We start from the raw sequence: 27548 nt of genomic DNA on the forward strand, positions 1-27548 counted from the left end.
TCATCCATTTAAAATGAGCCGTAAAAAGGTTGTGCTAAAAAACAAAGCTGCCATAAGAACATGGGCAGCAAGCCCCTCTGGGGGACACCCTAGGAGGGCCCCCCTGGGCAGTCTGGGTTTGGGGCCCCAGGTTCCAGCAACAGATCTTGGCTTTCTCTGCACCCCTGTGAGGCATCAAGGACACCAAGATTTCCTGGGGAGAGGGGGTGCACAGGGCACCTCCAGGGAAGGTACCCGCCTCTCTTGCCCCAGAAATGATCGAGTTATGTCCAGGAGCCACGGTCAGAGGACAGGATGCCGGGAGGGGCGGGGAGCATGGGGAGAAGAGGCAGACGGGGTCCCACGGCCACCCTGGCTGCCGAGCTGAGCAAGGGGCTTCCCCCACCCCAAGCCGCGGTCTTCTCACCCATAAATGGGTGCAGCTGAGAGAGCCCCCGGCCCGGGGAGTGACCGCGGGGTCAGAGCTGTCTCTCAAACCATCATCAGTGACACGAGTACCTGCATCTGGCTGTCACAGCGCTGACCCTCCCACAGCACCGACCCTCGTGCGAGCCCTGCTCACCCAGCTCAGATCCCTCTCCCTGATCAGCCGAGACCCTAGGTAGGAGCGGCCATCAGAGGGTGGGGTCCCCTGCTTCTCAAAGGTGGGACCACCACACTGTGCCCTCCCCGGCCACCCCCTGCATCATCCCATGAGAGGCCTGACCCAGTCGGTGGCAGCTGTGCCTTCTGAAACTCCTCTTCCCACCCGGACCCCGGCACCCATGCCGTGACCACACGTGGGGAGGCTGGAGTGTCCCTATGCAGGGGACACTGGTGTCCCCACGGCGGTACTCACAGCCCACGGAGGGGAGTGGGGGCCAGCATCAGCTTAGTGCTCGTTTTTGCCCCCCTGGAGCTGAGACTTTGAAGGCTGGTCCCACGAAGGTGCCTCGGGCAGGCTGAGGAGGACATGGCCGCAAAGGCAGCTTCCTTGCTAGAGTGGTAAATCAAGATTCATTTTCTCTGACAGATCTTATCCCGAAAAGACAGCCACACACTGCTGACGACATTTAAATTACTGGGGATTTGCACGTCGATGGCTTGCATGAATATTCATGGATGCGTGATACCCAGGCAGGGTGTATTTTCCGCGGCTCCCCCGGGCCCCACGCCTCTCACAGTGATGGGACATCCGCCTGAGGCCCACGCAGCTGTGAGGAGCCCCTTTCCACAGCAGCGTCCGCAGGCCCGGGCCGCCCCACCGTGACCCCCACAGGCAGGAGGCGAGTCAGACACGGGGGTGGGGAGAGTAGGGCCAGGGGCACCGTGTGGACGGACCTGCTCTTCCTAAACTAAAGGTGGCTGCGTGGGGCTGTCTAGGCCGAGGGCTCCCTCAGACCTCAGCCCGGCCATGGGAGTGGATGAGGCTGTGCGCCCCCAGGACCCACCGCGGGCACACCTGGCTCCCCGTCCATCACCCAACAGGACGCGGGGGCCGGGTTCTCTCCCCAGCGGCCCCTGCATGGCCGGCCGGCCCTCGGCGTCCCCCACCCTGTGATGGGCCTCGCGCCTCCCCCTGCTCGTGGGATAAAATCACGCGTGTGCTCCCAGCAGGTCGAAGGCCCAGTAACGTGGAGGTCCATTAAAGACCCTCCTTTTGAACCAGAGCTAACGGGGCCTGAGTTGTTTCCACCACCTGTTAAAGCCCCCTGTGAGGGGAAGTCCAGAAACCCGCTTGGAGAGGGGACAGGTCCCGACACAGGGGCTTCCAGGTGCCGCTTTCAGTGACCTACAGGTGCCAGCCCACCGTGGCCTCAACCTCAGCCCCGACAGGGAAACCGAGGCCGAGGGCGGTCCTGTCGCCCAGCTGGCAGGCACAGGGTGGGGACGCGTGTCCAGGGCGCCCCGCCCAGCTCCTGCTCGCGGCTAGCACCCCAAAAAGAAGAACTTCAGGCATAACTCCATCAAAGTATGTACAGGACCTGCAGAAGGAAAATGACGAAACTCTAATAACAAAAGAACACATCTACAGCGACAGAGAGAGAGAGAGTCCATGTTCTTGGCCAGGACGGCTCCGGACGGGTGAGGTTTCAATTCTCTTCAACTTCATCTATAGATTCAACCCAATCCCCATCAAAACCTCCACTAGGTATTCTGTGGGTTTTTAAATTTTATTTCATTTTTTGTCTTTTGTCTTTTTAGGGCTGCAGCCGCAGCACATGGAGGTTCCCAGGCTAGGGGTCGAAGCGGAGCTGTAGCTGCTGGCCTCCACCACAGCCACAGCCACGCGGGATCCGAGCCGGGTCTGCGACCTACATGACAACTCATGGCAATGCCGGATCCTTAACCCACTGAGTGAGGCCAGGGATCGAACCCGCAACCTCATGGTTCCTAGTCGGATTCGTTTCCGATGCGCCACGACGGGAACTCCCTATTTTGTGGATATCGATGAACCGATTCTGAAGTTTAAATGGAGAGCAGGCAGAAGCCCCAGAGTAGCCAACACGGTACTGAAGAACCAAGGACTGACTATAAAGGCAGCAGTTCCGCAGGGCACTGGCGGGGGACAGACAGAGAGACCAGTGGAACAGAACAGCCAGAACTAGGTCCTCAAAATGCAGTCCACTGACCTTCGCCAAAGGAGCACATCAATTCAACGGAGGAGGGGTAGTCTTTTCAACCAACGGTGCCGGGACAACTGGACGTCCGTATGTTCAAAACAGGCCTTGAACCTTAGACAAGCAACTCAAAACGGATGCTGGACCTAAGTGCGAACTGCACAACAAGAGAACTGTCAGGTAAGGAAGTACACAGGAGAAAAATCTAGGTGAGCTTGGGTTCGGCCATGAGTTTTGGACAGAACAACAGACATTTGATCCATGAAAGAAAGAAAAAAAAGAACGAGCTGGATTTATTAGAATTAAGACTCTTGCTCTGCAAGGCACTGTTGAGAGAATAAGACAAATCACAGACTGGGAAGAAATATTTTCAAAACACACATCTGATAAAAGATTTGTTCATAGGTCTGGTGAGGGAGTAATATCCATAATACATAGAGAATTCTGAAAACTCAACAACCAAAAAAAAAAAAAAAAAAACAGTTACAAATGGACCAAAGACTGGACAGACGTTTCTGCGAAGAAGATACACAGATGGCCGATGAGCACGAGAGAGGAGGCTCGGCATCACGGATCAGGAAAACGGCAGCTCGAAACCGCAGAGCGATGCTGCTTTACACGTCCGACCGGGACGACTACTGAGAAAAAGGGACACAGAAAATGACGTCCCTGAGGATGCGGAGAAACTGGAACCTCGTGCACGGCTGGCGAGAACGCAAAGCGGTTAAGCCGCTGTGGAAGTCCGTTCACCACGTCCTCAAGAAGACATAAAACATTGCCCCAGGCAATTCCGCTTCTGGGTATAAACCCCAAAGAATGGAAAGCGGGGTCTCAGGAAGTGGGTTGCCCACCCGTGTTCATAGCAGCCTTCGTCACAGTGGCCAAGAGGCGCAGGCGGCGCGGTGTGCATCCACCGAGGGACAGATGGGGAAAAGGCAGCATGTCCGCAAGAGGAATAGTGTTCAGCCTTAAAAGGAAGACTTTCTGTCACCTGCCAAAACACGAACGGACCTCGAGGACGTCACGCTCAGTGACATCAGCCAGTCACAAAAGGGGGGCCCCCAGTCCCGGGTCGCCTGCCTCCGGCTCCTGGTTGGAACACGAAGTCCCACCTCCCAGGAAGCCCCCAGTCCCGAGCACATGGGATGGGTCACCCCCCTCAGCCCCCCGCCCCACTGGGCTGAACTTGCCTCCCCAGAAGGGTCATGGGACGTCCCCGTGCAGAGTCGGCTGGCCCCGGGGTGAGCCCTCTGGCCCTGATTCCATTTCCTATCGTCCAGGGGACCCCCCCTCCCCCACAGCCTCCCTCCCTGTGGGTCCCACTGCCTGGCACCCAGGCCTGGAGACCTGTGTGGGGTGAGCTCTGCCCCCACCCCTCGGATGAGGAAGCCGAGCTGTGAGAGCAGAGCTGCCCGGTGGGGGCCTCTCAGGTGCTGCCCCGGCCGAGGGCTGAGGCTCTGGGCGTTGTCACAGCAGCCCAGGACGCAGGCGCCATGCTTGTCCCTCTATCCCTGGGACCAGGGCAGGGAGGGCTGGGTGGGGTGCTCAGGTCCTCTGGCTTGACGGCTCTGCCTGAGAGGCGCCCCTGCCCCTGTGGACATCACCACAGCTGCCCCTCCTCGACTCATCGCCACCCAATGTTCCCCTGGGTGCATGGCTGCCAGTCTCCTGATTCATGAGCCTGAGCTCCGCCCTGGCCGCTGGGATATGTCAGGGACTCGCTGAACGCTGCTGCTGCAGGCTGGGCTTGGGCAGGGACCTGGCAGAGGGTACGTCCTCCACGGGGACAGGGAGGGCCGTGGTTGGCTGCAGGTGCTGGTCCTGCTGCGGGACCCCTATGACCTGTGTCACTACCGGCCCAGAGGTGCCGGCTGTGAGGGTGACAGCCCAGCCCGCCTCCGGGAGGGACAGCTTCGGGGGCTCCAGTGGGGTGGGGCTGAGGCTGGACTCCTCCTGGGCCCCCTCCTGCTGACACTGCTGTCCAGGAGCTACCGTCCCTCCCCGACCCAACCTCTCCTGCAGGCTGCAGGCAGAACAGAGACGGTGACCTGGGCGACTCCCTGGGCTGCAGGCTGGGAGAGGCCACTGGGCGCGCGTCTGGGCACCGTCGAATGTCGGCACCGACTCCCGGCCAGCCAGGAGCTGCCCGGCCCGGACAGACAGGCCAACAGCATCTCTCTGACGGTTGTCATGAGGGGAGGGGCGGGGGAAGCAGGCGCCTCGGGGACCCCCAACTCAGCACCCCAGTTTCCCCCAGAATAAAAAGCATCCAAGACCTTCTCTGCTGAGCCCAGGTTCCTGCGGAGGGGGGTGTGAGTGCAGCTGCCAGCGCCCAGGCCGAGCACCTGCCTGTCCGTCCAGGTGGGCCGGGGGGGCGCCCCTCCATCTTTAACGAGGAGCAGGTGTCTGTCGCATTGACCTGACTCCCCGGCAATCAGCTCAGCAGAGAAAGTGCAGCCTCCCAGTCCGTGGGTGCCTGCTGTTTGTGGATGGTCCTTTTTCCCTCTCTCTTTTTGAGCAAGACTGGCACATAGAAAGAAACTTCCCCCGGGCACGTGTTATCCTCTGCAGAGCCCTTGTCCGGCCAAGTGGAAGCTGGCCCGGGGACTGGCCAGCAACGAAGGTGACACGTGCCTTCACTTTCACTGAAATAGAAGCAGCTCCACGGAGGAGACATTGAGAAACAAGAACTCTGCCGGTTTTAGAACCAAATGTAAAAACCCGCAGGAGTGAAGCTGGGGTCGAACGGAAGCTTTGCTTGCTGCTGCGACGGGCTGTCTGCCCATCTGCCCCCAGAGGACACTCGCAGCTAGCTAATTGACACCTGGTGCCTCGGCTGGCTCTGTCCTCGTTTCTCAGAGAGGAAGTGGAGCATGAGGACGGAGCCACGACGTGCAGGGATGGAGGGCTTCGTGGAGGAGGCAACCCTGGGGCCTGACGGAACAGGTAGGGGTGCGGGGGCAGCTGAGACCATCCCCCTCCCTGGACTGGAAAGCCTCCTGGCCCTTCCTCCAGGAAGCCCTCCTTGCTCCACGAAGCCTGACACGGGTTGCAATTCGACGTCACGACTCCTTACCCTCACGGGGAGCCCCGGGAGGGGCGCGAGGAGCTGGCTTGGCCCTGTGTTTGTCCCGAATGTGCCTGGGCTTTGGGCATCCCGGGCCGTCCTGGAACTGGCACTGTCTGCTGTGACGGGGGTGAGCGGTGCAGGGAGCTGGGAGCAGGGTTGGCCCTGCCCTGGTCACAGCCCTGCGGAGCCCAGGACACAGCCGCTCCGTCCCTGGGGCCACTTGCCGGCCCCTGCCCAGGGGCCAGACGTGGCCAGTCTGAGATGACATGTCTCCTCAGACCCCTGGGAGGGACCTGGTGCGCTGGGAAGTAGCTCACAGCGGCATCTTGGCGCCCATGCCCATCTGCCCGGGGTGACACAGCAGCTCCACGCTGGCCCTCGGGAAGATCCTGCTGTTTGTCCAGGGGCCACTCGCCCTAGAAGCTTTCAGAGAGGACACCTGGTCCCAGGTCCACCTGTTCTGGCCCGAGGGGCTCCTCCAGCACCCTGGACACGTGTCCTTGTGCAAATCCAGATCCAGCTGCCCTGCTGTGCCCCCATCGCTCTACCACCCACCTGGGGTTCAGAGCCTCTGCCAAGGCCATCGGCAGGGACGCTGCTCAGACAGGCTTCTGCTGAGCTCCCCCAGCCCCGCAGAGCGCGAAGCTGGCTCCAGACCCGCCTGCGGGATGGGCCCCATCACAGGGAAGGAAGCCACGTTTCCAGACGCAGACGGCCTGGTTTATTTTCGGGGCAGAGGCAAAAAAGCCGTGCGCGCCTGGATCGCTCCGGCACTTGGCCCCAGCTGTTCCCACAAACTCGGGGCTGGGCCTCCCTGCGGCCCCCTCCTCGCTCCCAGCCCTTTGGCTCCCCACTGCATGGCGAGCTGGGGACCGTGCCCCTGCACAGAGCTGGGAGCGCGCAGAGGCAGCTGCAGAGAGGAGACCCGTCTGCGGGGCTGTCTGTGTGCAGAGGCCTCGCACCTGGCCCCGGGCTGAGGGGGCCGCGTGGGGACAGATGTGACCTGACCTGGTTTCCCCGTCGGGCCAGACAGTCTCCACAGGGGCACCGGAGACTCTGGGGCCAATGAACACAGGTGACACCCAAACCCTCTCCTTCCCGCTGGGCACCGCTGACGAACCCGAGCCCCCCACTCTGGCCCCACTGAAGCAGCTGGTTTATTGGCTGGACTCAGAGCGACGGACAGACGCACAGCATCTGGTTTTCAACGCGATCCCAAAGGTGACGTGTGACACGCCCACGCTGGCAGGGACACACGTGGGCCGTGAGCACCCTACAGCGTCCGTTGCCCCCTCGGTAGGAAGGGGCAAGCAGATTCCCGGTTGGCACCAAAGGTGCCCCCAGTGTTTGTCGAGGTGACACCACTTGACACCCCAATCAGCAAACTGGGGCGTTCCCACTGTGGCTCAGCAGTGATGAACCCGAGGAGGATCCATGAGGATGTGGGTTCCACCCCTGGCCTCCCTCAAGAGGTTGGGGATCTGGGGTGAAAGTCACAGACCCGCCTGGAGCCCAAAGGGTGGCTGTGGAGCCACAGACTGCACCACACCCTCTGCCATGGCTGGTCCCCGCAATCTGACCACTCCCCGGCCCCCGTCGACTGTCACGGGCACCTGGCCTCCCACAGCAGGCTCCCACGTAGCCATCACATCCACCTGAACTTGACTTTGGCTCAAAACGGCAGCAGATAGGACTAAGCAGGAAGCAGCCGCACACTCCAGCTGCAACGGGCAGAGCTTTCAGCCAAGGTGCAGCCTGACAAGGTGAGAACAGGTGGGGCTGGTGACAAGGTGAGACCAGGCGGAGCTAGTGACAAGATGTGAACAGGAGGAAGTAGTGACAAGGTGAGGACAGGCGGGGCCACTGACAAGGTGTGACCATGTGGGATTACTGATAAGGTGAGACCAGGTGGAGCTAGTGACAAGGTGTGACCAGGTGGGAATAGTGACAAGGTGACAGGTGGGCCAGTGACCAGGTAAGAACAGGTGGGAGTAGTGACAAGGTGAGACCAGGTGGGACAGTGACCAGGTGAGAACAGGTGGAGCTGGTGACAAGGTGAGACCAGGTGGGGCTAGTGACAAGGTATGAACAGGTGGGAATAGTGACAAGGTGAGACCAGGTGGGACAGTGACAAGGTGAGAACAGGTGCAGCCTGACAAGGTGAGAACAGGTGGGGCTGGTGACAAGGTGAGACCAGGCGGAGCTAGTGACAAGATGTGAACAGGAGGAAGTAGTGACAAGGTGAGGACAGGCGGGGCCACTGACAAGGTGTGACCATGTGGGATTACTGACAAGGTGAGACCAAGTGGAGCTAGTGACAAGGTGTGACCAGGTGGGAATAGTGATAAGGTGAGACCAGGTGGGAGTAGTGACAAGGTGAGAACAGGTGGGAGTAGTGACAAGGTGACAGGTGGGCCAGTGACCAGGTGAGAACAGGTGGGAGTAGTGACCAGGTGAGAACAGGTGGGAGTAGTGACAAGGTGAGACCAGGTGGGACAGTGACAAGGTGAGAACAGGTGGAGCTGTTGACAAGGTGTGACCAGGTGGGACTGGTGACAAGGTGAGACCAGGTGGGACTGGTGACAAGGCTGGGCAGGGAGGCCAACTGGCCTGGGCTGTGCAGGACTCCGAGGCTCCCACCAGGGAAGCTCTCTCCACCCCCAGCTGAGGGACTGGGGAGTGGGCAGTGACAGAGCCCATGGCTGCGTGGGGAGACGGCACCCCCTGCAGAGCCGGGAGGAAATGGGGCCCCAGGGGCCCCAGTTCACCCACCACCCCCGTGTCTTCTGCGTCTCCACGGGCCTCGCCCTGCTGGGGCAGGGTCAGCGATAAGGACCCAAAGGTGGAGGGTTATCTGGGTGAGGGGACAGATAGACACTGCCCAGTGTGTCGCCCACAGTATCTCTTCACCCGGATGGTACAAGGGGGCTCACCACGGGTCAAATGAGGATATGTACGGAAGGTGACTGGCGGCCTGCCTGACCCGCGTCCTCGTCCTCCCCGGCGTCCCGCCCTCCCGGGGCTGCGTCCTTGCCGGAGGCGGGGGCATTTCCTCTGCTGAGGATGCGGGGTCCCCCCGCGCTGGCTGCTCCTGGGACTGTCCTGGGCACTGTCGCTGGGGCGGGGGGGTGGTGGGGAGTGAGATCTGTGTTCAGCCCCTCCTGTTCTTGCCCAGCGTTTCCCCAGGGGGTGAGGTGGCTGGGAGGGTGAGGTGACCTGGGCAGGTAGCACGCCGGGGCCACCCCCTGTCAGGAAAGCTGGCCCTGGCCCCGCTTCCTGTCTCTGCCCTTGGAGTGTGGTCTAGTGGGGTTGTTGGTGGCCCCCAAAGCTACGTCCAGTCCTAGCTCCCGGAACCCATGGACGTGACCGTATTTGGGAAGAGGGGTCTGCGCATGTGATTAAGGATCGCAAGATGAGGTTGCCCTGGTTTGGGGTGGGTCCTAAAGCCGATGACAAGTGTCCCTAGGGAGAAGCAGAGAGGAGAGACGCACGGGGGAGAGTTCACATAAAGACAGAGGCGGAGCCGGGAGGGAGGCGGCCACAAGCCCAGGGACACCTGGACCACCAGAGCCGGAAGAGGCAGGAAGGGCCCGCCTGCGAGCCTCCGTGGAGCACGGCCCTGCTCACACCCTGGTTTCGGAGTCTGACCTCCAGACTGCGAAAGAACGGAATTCTGTGGTTTTGAGCGGCCTGGTCTGTGGTCCTTTGCTGTCACGGCCCCAGGGGGATCAGCTCACAAGACCAGGGCGTGTCCCGCGGCCTACGCGACAGGCAGAAGCACAAAAGGTGTTTGGGGTCAGAGCTTTTCCGAAACAGCAATGTCCGCCCCTGGTGGATTCAGCTGGAGGCTTTCCGAGCGTCTCCGAGCTGCTGTCCAGACCTGCTGCCGGTGGAGGGATTTTTAATACTCGGGACGGGTGTCTCTTAAACAAGCTGTCAGAAAAACGAATGGCAGGAAGTTGAGCGGGTATTGGCCGCTTTGGAGTGCCCTGCAATTCTCCACGTCGTCTGCAGGCGAGTTTGACAGGGCGGGGGCCCAGCGGCGCCTCTCTGTTCCAGAAAAGCCTCCCTCGGTGGGGTGCGCTGTCTGTGCGGCGGCTCGCCGTGGCTGGCTGCGGCTTCTGCCCCATCTGCTGGGCCTCTGAGGGCACAGAGGGTCCACCGTCCTCAGGGCCGCACCCCGAGACGTGCGCCCCTTCAAGCCCTCGTGTGCCCGTCGCCTCCAGCCCAGGCAGAGCTGGTCACCCCGCGAGAGGCTCAGGGGGACCTCGGCAGACGGGCTCGGGCTGGGCAGGAGCCGGGAGCCAGACGTCCTACCAGTGGCCGCTCTCCTTCTCTCCCCCAGCAAAAGCCTTGGGGACATCACTGCGGGTGTCAGCCTGGGCGACCCCTCGCTCTGGGGCCCTCCGTCCTACCTCCAGCTCTGGCTGCTGGTGCCTGTGCCCCTGACCTGCTGACACGAGGAGGCCGCTGGAGAACCCTTCTCCGAAGCTCGGCCCAGCCTCTGGCAGCCCATTGCCGGCGGGGGTGGGGAACACAGGGGTGATGTTACGGGGCTCCCCACTTCCCAGCACAGTCCAGAGAGGGGTCTCGGGACCACGTGGCCACGAGGGACCCTGGGATGGAGAGGTCCCTGCCCCCCCCTGCCACCCTGGTGCACCTTCCTTTAAGGGTCCTGGGAGCTGCCGGGGAGCCCAAGTCGGGAGTTGGGGGGGGGTGAGGCGGCCCAGATGGAAGACCTCCCCACTCCCACCCCGGCAATAAATAGTGGCCCTGGACAGGCGCTTCCGACCATGCACGTCCTGTCGGGCGCAAAGCCCGAAGCTGACCGATTCTCAAACGAGCCGGTCTTTGATTTTGGCCCCGGCCCGGAGGGTCTTCAAGGGCGTGACGCATGGGGCTCCCAAGGGACTCAGCCCGGATTCACCGTTCCTGCCTCCTGACCCTCAGGAGCTGGAGGGCTACGGTCCTGCCTGACGACTGTCCTGGACCGCAGCATCCCCGGGCCTTTTCCGAGCAGCTACAACTTAGTGATGCCTGAGCACGGATCCTTCCCAACAACCCCAGGACTCTCTGAACTTCAGGAGGTTGGAAGTGGCGTGTTTATTTACTTTTTTAAATAGAGGAACCATTTTTGAGTTACAAGGCACAAAACTCACTGAAGAATGCTCTTAACCTTTCAATATGTCAAGAGGGAGTTACTGAATTTACAATAAACCACCTTTTAACAGACAATGAGCTAAAAATGTTTGAAATCCAAATAAGGCTGCCCTTTTTTTTTTTATAAGCCTCAGTACAGGATTTACTCAAGCACAGTGGCTGTCTTCGACTTTATGTTTCTAGAATAACTATGTTTCTTTTTATATATTCCTTCACAGCATTGTTTTAATAATCCCTTTGAACCAAGTCTTTTGTCATAAGCTGCCTCAGATGTTTTTGAAAGTAGGCCGTGTTTAAAATCCACAGATGCCTCTCACTTGGGGTACTGGCCCCGCTCTCTTGTCATAAACAACTAGAAAGTCATACACGACTTGCCAGGCGCTGTTTTCAGGCACTGGACAAGCCACAGAGCAAAGACCACGGTCGCCGGGAGCAGGGAAAGTGCAGGGTGAGTCCGCTGTTACCCCAATCACCTCTGAGGGCCACGCTCCTGATTGTAACATTGGGAGCGTGACAGAGCCTGGCTACTCCAGGGAGAAGGCAGAAATCAGAGCTCAATCTGCAGAGCAAGGCGCTGGGGGGGGGGCCTGCCTGGGGGCTCTCCTGTGGGTCTGGGCTGGCTGGGACCTTGGGGGGCTAATGGGAGGGCCGCTACACTCGGGCAGAGCTGGAGTGGGGAGGAGAGTGTCCTGCGGAGACCCCAGCAGGTCTGCACCTTCGGAGCAAGGAGCACGCCCTCGAGGAAGGCCAGGTCTCCACCCACCCTAACTAAGCCTAAAAGCCAACACCGAGTCCGAGTCTGCACACGGTCAAGAGGACGAGCCTGCAACTGAACGGGCTGCTAGAACAAGAGCCGACATCCTTCTAAAGAAGATAGCAGAATCCAGCGTCTCATCAAAGTGCCATCTGCCACGTCCAGTGGAAGTCAAAAATGACTAGACACGCGAAGGCAGAGAGCAGCGTGACCCACGAGCAAGGGAAAAAGAAGCCAATAAAAACGGACCTCCAGGGGAGCAGTGAGCATGGGAGATTTACGGGTGAGCGGGTGTAGTGTGGCCCCTTCGTGGACTCTGGTCACTTAATGGTGATAGCCCTGGAGCAGCCGGCACAGGAGCAGACACAGAGAGGCGGGTCTCAAGGCCAGTGCAGGGAACGAAAGGGAATGCCCTGCATTCCCAGCCCGAGGACCAAGAAACGAGTATGGGAGGGAAGCTCAGCAAGGAGACAGCTGGAAGGGGGCCCCGAACTCTGTGTGTGCACTGACACCAATCCCGAGGTTCCCACTGCTCCAAGCGTGGGTGGAACACACCTAAAACCCGAGCAAAGGATGTGAAAACGGAACTGTGATCCAAGACTACACCCTGAATGGCGCACACGTGGGGGGGACTGAACAGCACAGCCAAGGACTTGAAAACAGAACTGACCCAGGAACGACCACCAACAGACGGTAAGACACAACTCCAGTTCTAACTGGGCGGACGGCGAACAGAAAAGGATCAGCTGAAAACATCAACATTCCCCAGAGGATTTTAACATAACCCCAAATACCAAAATGGTCAGGAAGTGATCCCAAATTACTTGACATTGAAAGAACCAGTACAACACGACGAACTCTCAAGGAAAAGTCCATCGGCACATGCCGCCCTCAAGAAGACTCATGATGGAATCACCAGAGACTTTAGAGTAAGTATCGTAACCACGCTCCTTGAGGCAAAGGGCACCCCCCTGAAATGCCTGGAAAGGTAAAGCCCTTAAAAGAGAAAAAGAAACTACATCAAAAGAATCAATGGAAGCTTTAGAACGAACATAACATTATCAACCAAATTCACCCTAAAGGAATAATATGCCCAATAATGACAGGATACGGAGCCTGCGAGTATCATTCGCCAACACAGACCATCACCCAAGACCTTCAAACAAATATTAACACAGCTACAGCATGGATGTTGTGAAAGTGTGTTCTCTGAACACGTGGAATTAAGTTAGAAATCAATAACAAAATGTAATCCGGAAAATCTCCAAACTTGTGAAAGTTAACACACCTCTCAAAGAGAAGACACTTTCTAAAAAGAAAGGAGAATTTTTTTTTCTTCTGCTTTTTAGGCTGCACCTGTGGCATATGGAGGTTTCAGGCTAGGGGTCCAATCGGAGCTACAGCTGCTGGCCTACATACACCGCAGTTCACGGCAATGCCAGATCCTTAACCCGCTGAGTGAGGCCAGGGATCGAACCCACATCCTCGTGGATACTAGTCAGATTTGTTTCCTCTGTGCCACAATGGGAACTCCCAAAAAAGAAAATATTTTGAGCTGAATTAGAATACAGTATTTCAAAAATTTTGAGACACTACTAAAGCAGTATTTAGGAGAAGGTTTTAGCATTCAATGTTTACATTAGAAAAAAAGAAAGGTCTTGAATCAATAATCTAAGCTTCCATCTTAAGAAATCTAGGAGCATGAGAACAAATTAAATTCAAGGCAAACAGAGAAAGGAAATGCACTTGGGAACAGAAATAAAATAAAAAACAGAAAGACAATTTAAAAAAAATCAATGAGGGCAGATGCAGATTTAACTAATATTAGGCATGAAAAAGGAGGTACCAGTACAGACCCCACAGACACCATAAGGACAATAAAGGAATACGACCCGACAAACATGCCTGTGCCAAAGTCACGACAATGGGTCAGTTCATTGGAAGACAGAAACGGCCACAACTTAGCCAAGAAGAAATGCATAACCTGAATGTCCTATGAAAGGGGTTGAATGAGAAACCCTCCCACAGGACTCAGGCCCAGAAGTTTTCACTGACATGGTCTACCAAACCTTTCAAGAGGAAATAATAGCCACTCTACCCCAGCTCTTTCAGAAAACAGAAGAGGAGCAGACACTTTCCAGCTCATTTCATGAGAGGGCAAATTATCTTGACACCGAAGCCAGACAAAGACATCACAAGAAAATAAAATCCTAGACTACAATCTCTCATGAACATAGATACGAAATTCTCAATAAAATATTAGCAAATCAAATCCAGCAACATATTAAAAGACAATACCCAGACAAAACTTTCCTTAAAAAAGACACATGCACCTACATGCTCACTGCAGTACTATTCACAATAGCCAAGACATGGAAACGACCCACATGTCCATTGACAGATGATAGGATTAGGAAGATGTGGTATAGGGAGTTCCCATCGTGGCACAGTGGTTAACGAATCCGACTAGGAACCATGAGGTTGCGGGTTCGGTCCCTGCCCTTGCTCAGTGGGTTAACGATCCGGCATTGCCGTGAGCTGTGGTGTAGGTTGCAGACGCGGCTCGGATCCCGCGTTGCTGTGGCTCTGGCGTAGGCCAGTGGCTACAGCTCCGATTGGACCCCTAGCCTGGGAACCTCCATATGCCACAGGAGCGGCCCAAGAAATAGCTAAAAAAAAGACAAAAAAAAAGGAAGATGTATATATACACAATGGAATATTACTTGGCCATAAAAAAGAATGAAATAATGCCATTTGTAGCAACATGGATGGAACTAGAGACTCTCATACTGAGTGAAGTATGTCAGAAAGAGGAAGACAAATGCCATATGATATCACTTATATCTGGAATCTAATATATGGCACAAATGAACCTTTCCACAGAAAAGAAAATCATGGACTTAAGAGAATAGCCTTGTGGTTGCCCAGGGGGAGGGAGTGGGATGGATCAGGAGCTTGGGGTTAAGAGATTCAGACTATTGCCTTTGGACTAGATAAGCAATGACATCCTGCTGTGTAGCACTGGGAACTTTGTCTAGTCACATGTGATGGAGCATGATAATGAGAAAAAAGAATCTATACATGTATGTGGAACTGGGTCACCATGCTGTACAGTAGAAAATCGACAGAACACTGTACCCCAGCTACAGCGGAAAAAAATTAAAATCATAAAAAGAAATAAAGCCAAGACCAATGGTTTTTTGAGTAAAAAAATAAATAAAAATAAAAAAACCAAAAATGAATAAAAGGATAATACATGACCAAGTGGAGTTTGTCCTAGGACTGTGAGGCTGGGTCAACATTAAATTAATCAATGTTTTCTACTGAAGTACGGCTTCTAGAGTCTCAAATTCATAGAGACTGAGAGGAGAGGGTGGTTTCCAGGGGCTGGAGGACGGGTGAATGGGGAGCAGTCGCTTAATGGGTTTCTGTTTGGGAAGATGAAGAAAGTTCTGGAGATGGATTGCGGTGATGACTGCACAAAAATATAAATGTACTTAACACTGCTGAACTGGGCATTCGAAAATGGATGAAATGGTGCATTTTATGTTATGCATATTCTACCATAACAAGCAATTAATATAATGCACCATTTTAACTGACTAATGAAGAAAAACCACAGAAGCATAGCAATACAGGCAGAAAAAGCATGGGACAAAATCTTACCTGCCTTCACGATAAAAGAAAACGCTCAGCAAACAAGGCATAGAAGGGAACTTCACTCACCTGATAAGAAACATCTACTACAAACTTAACTAAACTAAGAAACTCATACTTAAAGATGAAAGTCTTTCTAAGATGGGTAACAAGGCAAGAAACTTTTCCCTTCCGCCCTAGGGAACATACAAAGAAATCTCTAGAATTAGTGTATTTATCACAATTGTAAGATAAAAGGTCAATAACTAGAAATCAATCGCATCTCTATGTACTAGCCATGAAAAATTGGAAATAGAAAAAAATTTTAAGTACATATATAGTAATTCCCAAAGAGAGTTCCCTGGTGGCCCAGCAGGTTAAGGATCCAGGGATGTCACTACTGTAGCTTAGGTCACTGTTGTGGCGCAGGTTCAAACCCTGGTCCAGGAACTTCCCCATGCCATGGGCATGGCCAATTAAAAAAAATTCCCAAGACATGAATACTGCAATATAAATGGCGGAAAATACGTATAGAATCTGTACGCTGAAAACTACCGCTTGTGGAAAAAAAAAAAAATCCAAAAGACCTAAATAAATGGAGAGGTGGATTTGGAAAGCTCAGTGTCACGCTGCCAGGTCTCCCCACGTTGATGTACAGACGAACACACCCCCAGTCAAAATCCCTGAAGGCTTCATCACAGGTGCTGAAAATCTGATGCTCAAAGCAGGCCCAGGGCCGAGGGTGCGGGGGGCGCGCTGACTCCATGAAAGCCAAGGACCCGGAGTAGCCGCAACAGTTTTGGAAAAGAGGCTCGTGCTATCTGAACGACGTCCTACAAAGCTTTGGGAACCGAGCCTGGGGGGCTGGGGGCTGCCCAGACGCAGTGGGGATGAAAGGAGCAGGTAAGAGTCTGGATGCAGCCCTGCACACGAGGTCAGGGGTTTCTTGATTAAGGTGCAACAAGACCCCAAAGGAGAAAAGACCATCTTTCCGCGGGCGGCGTGGACCTTTTGGACGTGGGTGCCCAGCGAGGACCCGGAGCCCACACCCTGTGGAAAAAGGAACTCAAAATGGATCATACGCCTGACTGTAAAACACAGAAGCACAGAGATTCCAGATGATAAGCGAGAAAAACATCTCTGTGGCCTTGGGGTAGGCCCAACACCCAAACCGTGATCCTTTAATTTTCTTGATGAATGGGGTTTTTGTCAAAATTCAAACTTGTTTCTCTGTGCCGTGGAATGTTAGGAAAATGCAAAGATAACCCGCAGAAGAAAAAATTTGCAAATCACTTATCTGACAAAGGACTTGCACGCAGAATATTCTAAAAACGCTCAAAAGTCCACAATAAGAAAACCAGAATCCTGTCGTGGCTCAGCGGGTTAAGAACCTGCCTAGGATCCAGGAGGATGCAGGTTCAATTCCTGGCCTCCCTCAGAGGGTTAAGGATCCAGCGTTGCTGAAAGCTGTGGTGTAGGTCACAGACACGGCTCAGATCGGGCGTTGCTGGGGCTCTGGTGGAGGCCGGCAGCTGCAGCTCTGATTCAGTCTCTGGCTTGGGAACCTCCATATGCTGCAGGTGCAGCCCTAAGAAAGCAAGCAAGCAAACAACCCAATTTTAAAAATAAGCAAATACTGGAACAGACATTTTACCAAAGAAGATATACAGACATCAAATAAGTACCTGAAAAGATGCTTACTATCATGAGTCATTAAGGAAATGCAAATTACAACCCCAGTAAGACGCCACTCCACAGCACTGGGATGGATACATGAAAAGAGCAGACAAAACCAGACTCTGCCGGTAGCAGGAGCCGGCCGGGACGCACGGAACCGCCCCTCCGCGTTGCTGGTAGACGTTCACTTCGGAAAGATCTGGCAGTTTCCTATGAGGTGAGATCCACTTCCTGTGCGACCCAGAAACCTGACTTCTAAGTGTTTCCTCGTGAGAAGTGAGAGCCTACGTTCACACGCCAGCCTGTCCATGAATACGTTCAGCAGCTTTATTCGTAATTGCTCAAAACTGGAACCACCCACAGTCCTTCAACCAGTGAACGGATAAACACACCATGGAGATTCTGTACGAGGGACTCCAGTTCCACACACAGAAGGAAGGCGCTATCCACACTGACGACGGCCCGGCTGGCCCTCCGGGCGTCGTGCAAGTGAAGGAAGCCAGACCCCGGGCTCCTGGACCTGGCATCCGAGTCAGGGCCAGGGCTGGGGCTGGGGGTGAGCGGACTCCATGAGACTGGGCTCGATGTTGCAGGTGCTGGTGACAGGCTGGAACTCAAAAATTCGCCACAGAAAAAAGAATTCCGTGGTGGCCGGGTGGTTTAAGGATTCAGCTGCTGTGGCACAGATTCGACCCCCGGCCCCAGAACTTCTGCAGGCCGTGGGCTCGCCACCGCCGCCCCCGCACAAAAGAAGAGACAGGAAAACAGGGATCTGGTATCGGACCCTTTCCCACCTTCTCTGCTCCCACCTGGTCTGGGTCACCTGGGACTCCACGGCAGCCTCCGGCCCATCCTCCCCGTCCCCCCCAGCTCTCTCAAGGCAGCAGAGCGCCCCACATGGCCGTCCGCTCAGGCTCCCACTGGGCCCATTTCCCTGGAGAAGGGATGCTGCCTCCTCCACGAGGCCCTCCGTGATCGCCTCTTGGCCTTCCCTGTGCTCACCCGCTGGGCCACGCCACTCCTGGTGGCTCTCCAGAGGACACGCCAGCCGCAGCCCCTCCTGCTGTCCCCTCCCTGCAATCTCCTTCCCCGACGCTGTCACACCTGCTCCTTACCCGTCTGTGAGATCTTCTCTGACCCGAGATGTCACCCCGCTAACCCCCCACCGCCCCCGTGCACGTTTCCTCGGCTGCCCTTGCCACTCTCAACCACCACATAAGGTGCTCACTCATGTCGCCAGTTGGCTGTGTCCTCTGCTGGGACACGTGCTTCACGGGGCAGAAATCCCCGCAGCGCCCCCCATGCTTCGCACACGTGCTCAGCCAGCGTGGGGTGGGGGGGTGCCATCACAGAGCTCAGTCGGGGATTCTTCACACACACACACACACGCACACACGCACACGCGCACACACACACACACACACACACACGGCGCCACAGAGACAGGCTCAGGCCTCCACCCTCAGGCAGCAAATGTTTCTCAGGGGGGCTGGACCGTTGCTGTGGCTGGTCCCTGACCCTACAGGTGTGGGCGCAATGCCAGGCTCGGGACCCTCCTGCAGGACCCGGCCGCGTGCACGCAGCCCGCACAGCGAGACTGAACGTGGACAGCGAGATTGGCTCCCAGCACGTCGGAGGCCTGCCCCTGCTTGACGCCCCGGCTCCGCTGCGTGTAGGCAACTGAGACAGTGGACCCGTGAGTCACTGTCACCTCCAGCCGGCAGGCGAGGAGACCGAGCCACAGAAAGCCACGTCGGGGCCAGGGCCCTGCCGCTGGCCCGGGTGAAGCTGGGACTTGACCTTGGGTCCTGGACCGCAAACAGCCCTTCCCGAGCAGCTCGGGTGCAGGGCACCTCTGCCTGGCTCCCTGCCTCGGGGGCGCAGGGCCCCACAGGTGCACACGTGCGACGTCCCCAAAGGGCAGGGACCCTGGCAGGCAGGGGCTCCGTCTCGGCCGCCTGCGGGAACAGCGGGACGGGTGGGCGCCGGGCCTGCTTGGGGACCCCCAACCCCCCCGCCTCGGTCCCTTCTTCAGACCTGAGCGGCCCGGCTGCTTCCTCTTGCGGGCTGTGCTTCCACCGCGGACGGCAAGGGCGGTGCCAGGGTGATGCGGGTCTGCGCGGGGGTCTTGGGGACCGGGCAGCGCCCACAGCTGAGAGCTTGGCGGCGCGGTCCGTCCGCGGGTCTGCGGATCGGGCTCTCAGCCCTGCCTCCCGGGTGCCTGGTTCCCTCTGGTGATGGGCGGGCGGGGAGGGGCGGCCGCCTGGGGCTTCGTGCTCCCAAGGGTGTTCCCAGGGCCCCTTGGTCCTCTCCTGCCCTAAGCGCCACCCGCCCCCCGACCACGCGACACAGGACCTGCCACCCAAACAGCCTTCAGAGGACCAGGCGCCCTGAGCTTTCGTTTCCGACACTCACGGAGGAGACGCAGCGTCTCCACAATGAAGTGACCTCTTGAGCTGAAGTTCCATGAGTTTCCACAGACGCTGGGCCGTGGAGCGAGCGACCTGACAGTCGGGTCAGGACTCGGGAAGTTCATCAGCCACCGCCAACCCCACGGGCCCGGCCCCAGCCTGGCGGCCGTGGTCTCCTCTCCCCATCACTCTCCTTCCAGAACAGCCGTCCGGGGTCGTGCAGCTGGAGGCCTTCTGAGGCCGGCTCCCTCCCGTGGCCCAGCGCGCTGTGATCTGCTTCCCAAAGACTAAAGACAGGCTGGAAACCCTGGCACCAGGGCCCAGAGCAGCCAGCACGGCGACAGAAGCTTGGGGCTGGCAGGGGTGGGCGGCTGGTGTCCAGTGGGATGGGGGTTTTGGACACGGGTGGCGGTGGTTGATTTACAGGTGGTTGAAGGGGTAAATCTGATGTGTCGACTTTACTGGAACAAGGAATGAAAGGCTTGCAATCCCTGTCCCCCCTCGAAACACAAACCACCAGGAGAGACAGGACGCGGGCAGCTTCTCTGGGTGGAGGGAGTGGAGGGCGCCCCTCGCAGGCCCCGCGGTCCGGCTGGGCCCCCTGGGCGAGCCTCCCATGCTGGCCCGCATCGCGGCTGGTGCCCCAGTCCTCCAGAGCCGAGACCTGGGACTCGGGGCGTGGGCTGCTGTCCCTGAGCTTGTGGGCGTCACCTGGGACGGCTGCTCAGGCGGTCCCCGCCCCCCTTGCTGCCCAGGACTGACTGTCCAGAGCCACGGGGCAGCTGTCAGGCCACGAGGTCCCACTGCACACTGGACTACGCCACCACCAAACCCTTGGGCCGCCTTAGGCCGCTGGCTCAACAGCCCCCTCAGGGCCGTTTGCCTTTCTGGACCACCGCCGGGTGGGAACCACGCCGTGTGCTCAGCTGCTGTGTCCTTAAGACCCTTTAATACAGAACAGCTCCCCTGGCCTCCCTGGCCTTTCACGACCTGGGCACCTCCTGAGCACAGGGTGGATGCTTCTAGAACAGCCCTCAATTGGGGCCGCGTTCCAGGTAGGGTGCCGCGCCCTCTGTGCACACAGCCGGAGGCGCACGTGTTGGGATCTGCCACATTTCCCCAGTTAATATCACCCCTGTGGGGGCCCTGGGACTCATCGAAATTCAGCCACAAGTGTCACATCAGGGAAAGGAACGGGGGCCACGAACGGGATGGCTGGGGGGGTCGGCGGGCCCGGCGCGGTGGCGGCGCAGGACGGAGCCACCCAGGAAATGGTCAGCGGCCAGTTTTCTTCCGCTTTGTGGAGACAGGTCTCAGCTGCCTCCGCCTCCGCGGAATCCCGTCAGACCTCGACGGCCTGGGCGCTCAGGACGCCGCCCGGGGTCCACGTACCCACGGACCCGAGCTCCTCCTGCGTGGCCCCCACCCCTTCTGAAGCCGGCGCTGAGTGTGAAAGGGCGGGGCTCCGTGGGCTCCTCCTCCCTGTGGACCCGGCACCTGGGCTCACTGTGATCTCCGCCCACCCGCCGCCTGTCCACCCCCAGCCCCGCTGCAAGCTCAGGAAACGCCAAGCTGTGTCCAAGAATGACAAGCCAAAGCTGCTCAGAAATCCCCTCCAAACCACTCGTTCTAAACGTGACTTCTGTTTGCAAGTGTCAGGGATGGAAGGCCACAGGGGTGAAGGGCTGGCGGTCCTCGTGGGAGACACTTGGGCTGCGGTGGGGGGGTGGGGTCCCGTCTTGGAAAGGGGGGGGCCGCTGCAATTGGCCTGCTTCTGCTCACTTCCAAATGTGGTCCAGGAGAGGGAGACGCAGGGCCAAAGGCGCCCAGCCCCTCTCTGGATAGACGTCACTGTATAAAAACAGTGGATGCTGGCCCAGAAGCCCATGTGGGGACCCCCCCACCCCAGGATGGCGGGTGGCGGTGGGAGGGGGAAGGCAGCAAGGCCAGGGCCCCCGGTGAGGGACATTCTTTCAGGCACATGGAGCAGCCCGCACGCAGGAGCCCTGGAAGCCTCGAGGAGCGGTCAACATCGGAGGGAAACAGGTCTCTGAAAACCAGGCCCTCAGTCTCTCCCAAGCAAGGGCCGAGGCCTTTACAGAAAAGGAAACCCCCGCTCGCCGAGGGCACCAGGAAGCCAGCAAGTATTTAGTGAGCGCCGGGCAGTGCTGCAGCTGCAGGTGTGCACGTGTGTGCTCGACAGACATGCACCCAGCGGACGGACGATGGGGACCTGGCCCCCCTTCCCCTTCCACCCGCCCCCACCCCCGCCCCAAACCAAAGGACTGTGAGGAGTGGCCCTGTGGGAGAGCGCACAGCGTTACTGAGGCATCTGATTCCTTGGAATCAGCAGAGGGGCCCCAGGAGTCAGAGTGGGGACGCTTTAAGGGGGCCGGGCTCCCTCCACTGTGGTTTGCTTTCCATGAACCAAACCCCACCCATCCTGGCTGAGCTCTGCGTGGGGGGCAGAGGAAGGGAGGGGGGCGCTGCGGACCCCTAACTGCTGACCCAAGCCGGACATGTCACACACTTGTAGGCAGGTGCCCTGGCTGCTGTCCCTCAGACCCCAGCCCCGGGCACAGCCCATCAAGACCTCAAAGGAAGCTGGAAGGCAACCGCCACTGTTACGGCAGGCGCCCTGCCGCCGCCTGCTCTGACTCATCTCCCTGCTCCACGCGCTGCTGGGCCCCTCCACGCAGGACACCTGTAGCCATCAGTTTTCAGGTCAGGTGAGGGGACCCAGGGCTTAATCCTGCCCACTGGTCCACCCCGGTGGTGGCCTGCAGAGGGTCAGCTGCAGCCCAGGGATGGACACGCAGACACCAACTCCTGCCTCCCCCAGCATGCCAACTTCCCCACCCATGCCAGCCACACCCGGCACACTTTCTGCTGGGAGGCTGCTGCCGGCTCCAGCATGAAAGGACCGCCAGACGGGACAGCCAGGTCCTCTGGGCCCCCTCCGGCTCCACCCAGCTTCTTCCCCATCCATCCTGGTCTAGAGGCAGCGCCCCAAACTCCAGGGTGGCCCACATCCTTGGGCCACCATGCTATTCAAAGGGGCATCTCTGCCAGGACTGGCTCCTGTGGACGCCTCCTCCCACTCAGGGCCCTGCCTGGACCGTCCCTGCCGGATAAGCCTTCTCTCCAGGGCCGGACTCCCCCGACCCCGCCAGGCTGCCTCCTCCAAGCTGATTCCTGGGGTGGGAGGGGGGCTCTCATGTGCTTCACCGAGACCCTCAAGGGCTCTCGGCCTCCAGCTCCAGTGTTATTCCCTGCCCTCAGCCTTCGGCCCTCCGCCTACCACCAGCCCCAGGACCTTAGGATTCTCCGGCACAAACGACATTCGTCACCCCCACGGCCAACGAGAGCGCCGCTACCTGCCGGGAGCCATGCAAGCCCTTGCTCCGCTTTCACCCTTGAAGCCTCACCTCACAGGTGGGGCTCTGATTGCCCCATTTCACAGGTGGAAAAACTGAGCCCACACTAAGGAACCATCCCCAGATGGCATCAGGTTCAGCTCTGCCCCCCCCCCCCCCCCCGCCACCGCACGGGAGGTGTGGCCTGGGGGGAGGGTTCTGCGGCGGAGGAGGGGGGCTAGCCTCTGGGGAGCACAAAGCCCTTGGAGAAGCTGATGAAAGGGGAGCTCTCCAGCAAGAGGCCAACACCAGCACACAAGTTTACCTTACAGCTCAGCTGAGGCCCGTCCATAGATTCCCCCCTAAGATCTGGGGCTCCAGCCCCCTTTGATAGAGGGGGGATAAGATGGGGGCCCTGAGGCCTGGCAGCCCTGGAGTGAAAGGTGGAAAGTGGAGGTCAGGCTGCTCTCAAGCACCGCCCCATCCCTTCCTGCACCCCGGCCTTCCATCCCTTCCTGCCTTCCCAGGAATAAAATTTCTCGGCGACATTTCTCCAACTTGCGGAATCCAGAGGAACCCAGACCGGAAACTACTTTGGGGGGTGAGGGAAAGAGGAGCCTGAGGCTTCCCTGAGGGCGTGGGCCCTTGCCCCAAGGGAGACCCCCCCGGGCGCCCCCACCTCTGCTTCCCCCAGGCCCCGCTCCCCTGAATCGGCTGCTCACCTCAATGACGACCTTGACTGTGGCTGTGCCCACGATGGGCGTGCACACCAGGCCGCCGGGGTGCTGGCCGTCGGCGCTGCGGTTCTGCTGGCCCATGGTGAAGAGCATGGGCAGGGCCAGGAGGCCAGAGGCCAGCCAGATGGCGCTGATGAATTTCTTGGTGCGGCTGCGGGACATGAGGGTCTTGGCCTTGAAGGGGTGGCAGATGGCCAGGTAGCGCTCCACGCTCAGGCTGGCCACGTTGAGGGCTGTGGCGTAGGTGCAGGCGTCTCGGAGGAAGTAGTAGCCCCGGCACACGGCGTCGCCGAAGGCCCAGGGGTGGTGCACCCAGATAAAGTTGTACAGCTCCACGGGCATGGCCAGCAGCAGGATGAGCAGGTCAGACAGCGCCAGGCTGCCCAGGTGGTAGTGCACGGTGCCCTGCAGGTTCTGCAGGGACTTCTTGCGCGCCAGGGTGAACGCCGTCACCGAATTGCCCACCGTGCCCACGACGAAGAGCACCAGGTACACAGTGGTCACCAGCACCTTGGAGTAAGTGTCCGTGTTCACGTCCAGGTCGCTGCTGGGCGCTTGCACGGGCTCCGACGCGTTGCCCGAGCTGTTGCCGAAGCCGGGAGCCAGGAGCGCCGCCTCCAGCCCCGACGGGGGCCGCGAGAGGGGGTCGCCGGCTGGGGCGACCTGGGGGCCAGGCGCCGAGCCGTTGAGGCGCATGGCGGGCGCGGGGTCGGGGCCGCGCTCCCCGGGATCCCCGGTTCCTTCTGGCGCCTCCGCCGCCGGAACGCGGTCGAGAGGGGGCGCGTCTCAGGCCGGGAGGGAGCAGAAGGCGCCGGCGCGCCGTCCGGCCAGGAAACGCCGGACTCGGACCGTGCCAGCCGGGAGCGCTCGGGGCTGGCGCTCACCGGGGCCGCGGGTTCCCGCTGGGCTCCGCGCTGGCACGGCTTCCTCCGATCGCCAGACCCCGCGATTGCGCGGGGCCCGGGGCGGCAGCGCCGGCTCCCGCCGAGAGCGCCCGGCCGGCTGGGGCTGCGCGGGGCGCACGCCCGGGGGCCCGGGGGCCCGGCGCGCTCGCTCGCCGCCCGCGCTCTCCTCCCCGGCGCTCTCCGCGCACGCCCGCCCCGCGCACCTCCCGCCGCGCCAGCGCCTCCCGGGCTCCGCGCCTCCACTGAGCGGGCGGCGGCGGGCGCGCCCAGCCGTAGGGGGCGGTGGACGGGAGAGGAGGCGGCCCCAGCCGCTGTCCCCGCCCGCCGGAAGGCAGGGCCGACCGGTCTCCCCCCCCCCCCCCCCCCCCGCCCCGCGCTCCCAGGGCCAGGGCAGCAAGCCCTTCTTCGCCGGTCTTCCCAACTTCTTGCGCCCCCTCCCCCAAGGGAGCTGCCCCGGGTCGCCCCCAGGTCGCCCCCAGCAGGGGGAGAGGAGGGAATGGGGCTGTCAGGCCCAAGGAGGAGGCTTCCAGCTGGGATGGCTGGAGTGCCCTTTCCTCTGGGGTACCCATGGGGGTGCCAGAAGCTGGGCGCCCAGGGGGGCTCCACACGCAGCTAAGTGGGGGGAGGGTGCATGAAGGGAGCAGAAAGCAGAGACAGGAGCAGAACCCCGCCCTGCCCAGGCTGGGCTCCTGGCCCCGGGGGTGGCCTGGTGCCACCGTGGGTGCAAGTGATGCCCTCCAGCCCCTCCTCCCTGGGTGGACCTGGCCATCTGAGGGCACCCTCAGGGCCCAGTCCCAGCGTTACAGCCAGGCCTGGCTAGTTGTACCTGCCCTGCTGGGCGTCAGACCCTGGAGCCGGCTGAGGGGAATGGGGCATTGAGGCTGAGGCTGGGGCTGAGGCTGAGGCACCCTGCCCGGACCCCAGAGCCACCCAGGGGGAGAAGTTCACACTCAGTACTGACTTGTCTGTTCCCAGCTGGCTCTAGGCTTGTCTTCGCCGCTGAAGCCTGGCGTTCTCAGCACATAAAACATGTGCTTAGAAGTTTAGTCTTCAAGGGACACACACACACACACACACACACAGGTCCCTTTGCCGGAGCCAGCACGGTGGGCTCAGAGGCTACGGGCACAATTTCAACCTGCTACTTAATATCTGGGCGAGTGTTTTAGCGTTCCTGTGCCTCGACTTGGTTGTACGTAAAATGCGAATATAGGGAGTTCCCGTTGAGGCTCCGTAGTTAATGAACCCATGAACCCGACTAGTATCCATGAGGATGTGGGTTCGGTCCCTGGCCTCGCTCAGTGGGTGTAGGTTGCAGATGCGGCTCGGATCTGGCGTTGCTGTGGCTGTGGGGTAGACCAGCAGCTGTAGCTCCCATTTGGCCCCTAGCCTGGGAACCTCCATACGCCGCCAGTGGGGCCCTAAAAAGACTAAATAAATAAATAAATAAATAAATAAATGCAAAGGGACTTAAGGGTGAACGGACACCTCTGGGGGCCCGGCTGTTCTGGATGCCGGCCGTTTTGCCACCTGTGGACACCTGTGCTCAGTGGACACCTGTGGAGCTGATGCCGTGGAGCAGATTGTGTGGCGACTTCAGGGGCTGTGAGGGCGAAGGGCCCAGGACAACCATAGTTGTTTTAAATCCACCAAATTAGCCCAGATTTGCTCCCTGGCAGACAAGTCCACCAGTTCAGGGGAGAGGTCTTGGAACTGAGACCTGAGCGTCCGGGTCGCAAAGAAAGGGACAGTGCCAGACTGTGTCGGACCCGGGGGGGCTCATCTCTGCACAGAGGAGCCCTGGGGTCTTACCATGGCCAGTGCCACCCGGTCACCCCTCTCGGAGCCCCCCGAGAGGAAGGCAGAGGCCTGTGGCCACAGGGGCCTGTCCCTTTGTCTGCCGGGAGCCGTCACCACTCAGGATGCGCACATGCTCTCACCCGCCGCTTAAGCTCACTGTTTGGTTTCCACGCCCTGACCTTTCCGCTAAGCTGGCCTTCTTTCAAAGATTTCTTTTCGAGCCAGCCTAGGAGCTTAAAAAATCATAACAGCAACTTAGCACAAATATTATGACAAGGCATTTGCTTAAAATCACAGAGGAAATGTCACCTGGAGGCCTTGCGTGCACCCTGGGGGGGCAGGCCCTTGGCTGGGGGTCCCTGGCGGCTTGGGGTTGTTCTTCCGGGCACGGGGAGCCTGGTCGGCGGGGCGGCCAGAGCCTCCGACTCCAAGCTAATGGCCCCTTTCTCTTCTGGTTTCCCCAGACTCACGGGCTTCCGCAACAGCTGAGACCATTTAAAGAAAGCTCCGGTGAGGTGCGAGTGGCTTGACCCAATCACACCCTTGGCCAGCCCGACTCCTGCGGAGCCTTGCGTGAGCTGCCCGGGGCTGCGGGAGAGCCCGGGCCAGCCGCCCAGGCCCTGCCCTCCAGTGCCAGCCCGGACTGAGGCCCACTCACAAGGGTCTGCGTTTGTGGAGCAAAGCAGGTGCACTGGCTGAGCGGGCAGCAGGCGACCAAGTGGCCAGCTTCCTGGGGTCCCTGTGTGGGGTCCTGGCTGGTGAGCCCTGGGGACCGAGGCCAAGTCTGGGATCCCAGAGGAAAGAAGCTTGGATGGCCACTGCCATGGCAGGGCTGCTGGTGTTTTGTTTTGTTTTGTTTTTTAATAATTCAATGAATGTTATTATATGTTTAGAAAACCATGACAACCTGATTTTAGGACATTTCCATCCCAAACGCCCAGTTCTTGGTTTGTTTGCGTGGCTAACTTCTCTGAGGCCCTGCAAGGCTGCCTGGTATACAGTGGGTGCTCAGCTAGTGGAAGAGAAGCCAGCGAATGGTGCCTTTCCCCAGCAGGCTTCCAGCTGCAAGAGGGCGTCTGTAGGGAGCCCAAGAGAGACCCCTCCAGGCTGCACCCCCAGGCCACCCCCGGGCCTGAAGCCGTGGGAGCATGAGGGCACCTGATCACCCCAGGAGAGCGGCCGCCAGGATGGGGGCAGCAGAGGTGAGCGGGGCTCTGCCTTCCTGGCGACAGGAATTGGATCCCTGGGTGTGTCCTTAAGGCACCTCTTTCCTCTGGGCCCCACACCACCATTGGGCAACTCTTGCCAGAAAGAAGGCTTCTCCCTAAATTAAAAAAAAAATACATTCACAGCACTGCCTGCGCCCCTTGTCTATTTCGCTATTGCTGCCTGACAAAGTACCCCAAACTCAGTGACTTCGTGGCAAAACAAACGTTTTGTTG

General features: G+C 59.0%; 1 protein-coding gene across 1 annotated transcript in view; it reads right to left on the bottom strand.

The window, feature by feature from the left end:
• Positions 1 to 24351, bottom strand: part of NTSR1 (neurotensin receptor 1) — a 46777-nt gene extending 22426 nt beyond the window's left edge. Inside the window, exon 1 of the mRNA XM_047770689.1 lies at positions 23387 to 24351. Coding sequence (XP_047626645.1) covers positions 23387 to 24097 — 711 coding nt within the window. The 5' untranslated portion in view covers positions 24098 to 24351. The remainder of the gene's footprint in view (positions 1 to 23386) is intronic.
• Between the last annotated feature and the right edge of the window lie 3197 nt (positions 24352 to 27548).

This window comes from Phacochoerus africanus, chromosome 3 (assembly GCF_016906955.1).
Source record: "Phacochoerus africanus isolate WHEZ1 chromosome 3, ROS_Pafr_v1, whole genome shotgun sequence".
NCBI classification, from domain to species: domain Eukaryota; kingdom Metazoa; phylum Chordata; class Mammalia; order Artiodactyla; family Suidae; genus Phacochoerus; species Phacochoerus africanus.